Genomic DNA, 1,896 nt, shown 5'->3' with positions numbered 1-1,896 from the left:
TACAATATCCTGACTGTAAATCGTCCAGTGCTAATATTGGCGAGGAACCAGACCACTTAAATCAGAGCTCGTCTCCTGCTCAAATGTTTCCCTGGATGAGACCACAAGGTTGGACGCAGTCAAAAATTTGCTTCCATCTCACGTCTGAGTTTGAAACTTTCTTTTCCTCCTCCCGCTTCTTTCTCACTGCCTCTCGCTCCCTGCCTCTGCCTTCCTCTCTCCCTGCCTCTTCCCCTGCGATTCCTATCGCCGCGGTGCCTTGCGATAATAAAGCGATATAGTAAGCAAACAGCTCTGCGGAAGGCGGCCGTCACCCCAAGCGTAGCCTTGGGACACAGAGGGGCAGCGGACACGCAGGGACCCCGCTCCCGTCGCCGCTGCCCGAACGGGAAGGGTGCAGGGTCGGGGGGTGCCAGTTACCAGGTAGTAAATTCACTCCGTTAATTCGGTCCGTTAAACCCTAAGGCAGGGAGAGAGTTGGGGCGCTTGCTGCATCTGCTATGGCTGTTTTTCCCGCACTCATGTGTAAAGCTCTAGACTCCTCCGTGCCCTCTGCCCTGCGTTTCTGTGGGACTTCTCTCGAGGGATTTCCCGAGGGAGGGTCGGGGGGTGCCAGTTACCAGGTAGTAAATTCACTCCGTTAATTCGGTCCGTTAAACCCTAAGGCAGGGAGAGAGTTGGGGCGCTTGCTGCATCTGCTATGGCTGTTTTTCCCGCACTCATGTGTAAAGCTCTAGACTCCTCCGTGCCCTCTGCCCTGCGTTTCTGTGGGACTTCTCTCGAGGGATTTCCCGAGGGCCCCGAACCCGCTGCCTGCCTGCGGCTTGTTTTGAACGAGCGCACCAACCTCCCAAACCCTGTGTTTTTGTTTTAAACAGCAGCCCCGGGTAGGAGGAGAGGAAGACAAACATACAGCCGATTCCAGACTCTAGAGCTGGAAAAAGAGTTCCTCTTTAACCCCTATCTGACCAGGAAGAGGAGGATCGAGGTGTCCCACGCACTAGGACTCACGGAGAGGCAGGTAAAGATCTGGTTTCAGAACAGAAGGATGAAATGGAAAAAAGAGAACAACAAGGACAAATTCCCCGCTTCCAGACAGGAGGGAAAGGAAGGGGAGGCCAAAAAGGAAGCACATGATCTGGAAGAAGACAGAGCTGAAGCCCAGACGAATTAAATTTTGCCCTAAAAGCCTTTGTCAAAGGCTATAAAAAAATAGCCAGCGCCATATTCCGACCTCTCGGCCCGTCTCCCCCTGTACGTGGTCCTGCCGTGGGACGAGTGACCCCGTGTCCCTCCGCTTGACATTTCTCTGCTTTGGGTGCTTCAGTTATCTGTGGTTCTGTTTTGTTTTGGTTTTCAACCGCATGCGGGAAAATCTCTAGATTTAACAGTTCATCTACTTCTTTTGCAAATTTGATACAGGGTTTGTAGCAATACATTCCTAATGATATACTAAATATATATATTTGCAATCTTAAAAGACGGTGATTGGGGTAAACGACATAAACTTCCTAATAATAAATAACAATAAGCCAGACATTTAAAAATGCTTTATTAATCAAGACAAGTGCACTTGTACTATTTTAAATCTTGTTCTTATCTTATGTTGAATAAATTAAATAAATTTAATAAATTTGAAGAAAAGATCTTAGAAATATATTTTACCTTCTGCTTTTGATATTTGATTAAAATAAACCAAATTTATTCAAATACAAACAAAATTTTGCGGCTCCCCGTTATCCTTTTTGAAATCCACTCCTCCAATACCCTTCCCAGCCTCTCTGCGTCTGGACTAACTGTCCCCTGCGCCTTTCCCCCATCCTTCCTCCGGTTCTGTGAGGTCTGGGAATGCCACATCGGATACAAAACCTGGTTTTCGTTGCCTGCCGCCTGCGC

At 48.3% G+C, this 1,896-nt stretch overlaps 1 protein-coding gene across 1 annotated transcript; it reads left to right on the top strand.

The window, feature by feature from the left end:
* Positions 1–8: 8 nt before the first annotated feature.
* LOC104511747 (homeobox protein Hox-D8) lies at positions 9–1,174 on the top strand. The gene is made up of 2 exons (XM_010154481.1): positions 9–108; positions 879–1,174. Exons 1-2 carry the CDS (start codon positions 84–86, stop codon positions 1,172–1,174), a joined length of 321 nt encoding a protein of 106 aa, XP_010152783.1. The 5' UTR covers positions 9–83.
* Positions 1,175–1,896: the final 722 nt, after the last annotated feature.

Source organism: Eurypyga helias, unplaced genomic scaffold, assembly GCF_000690775.1.
Source record: "Eurypyga helias isolate BGI_N326 unplaced genomic scaffold, ASM69077v1 scaffold19636, whole genome shotgun sequence".
Lineage (NCBI taxonomy): Eukaryota > Metazoa > Chordata > Aves > Eurypygiformes > Eurypygidae > Eurypyga > Eurypyga helias.
Note: the sequence above shows the minus strand (reverse complement) of the source record. Positions and strands in the feature narration are given on the sequence as shown.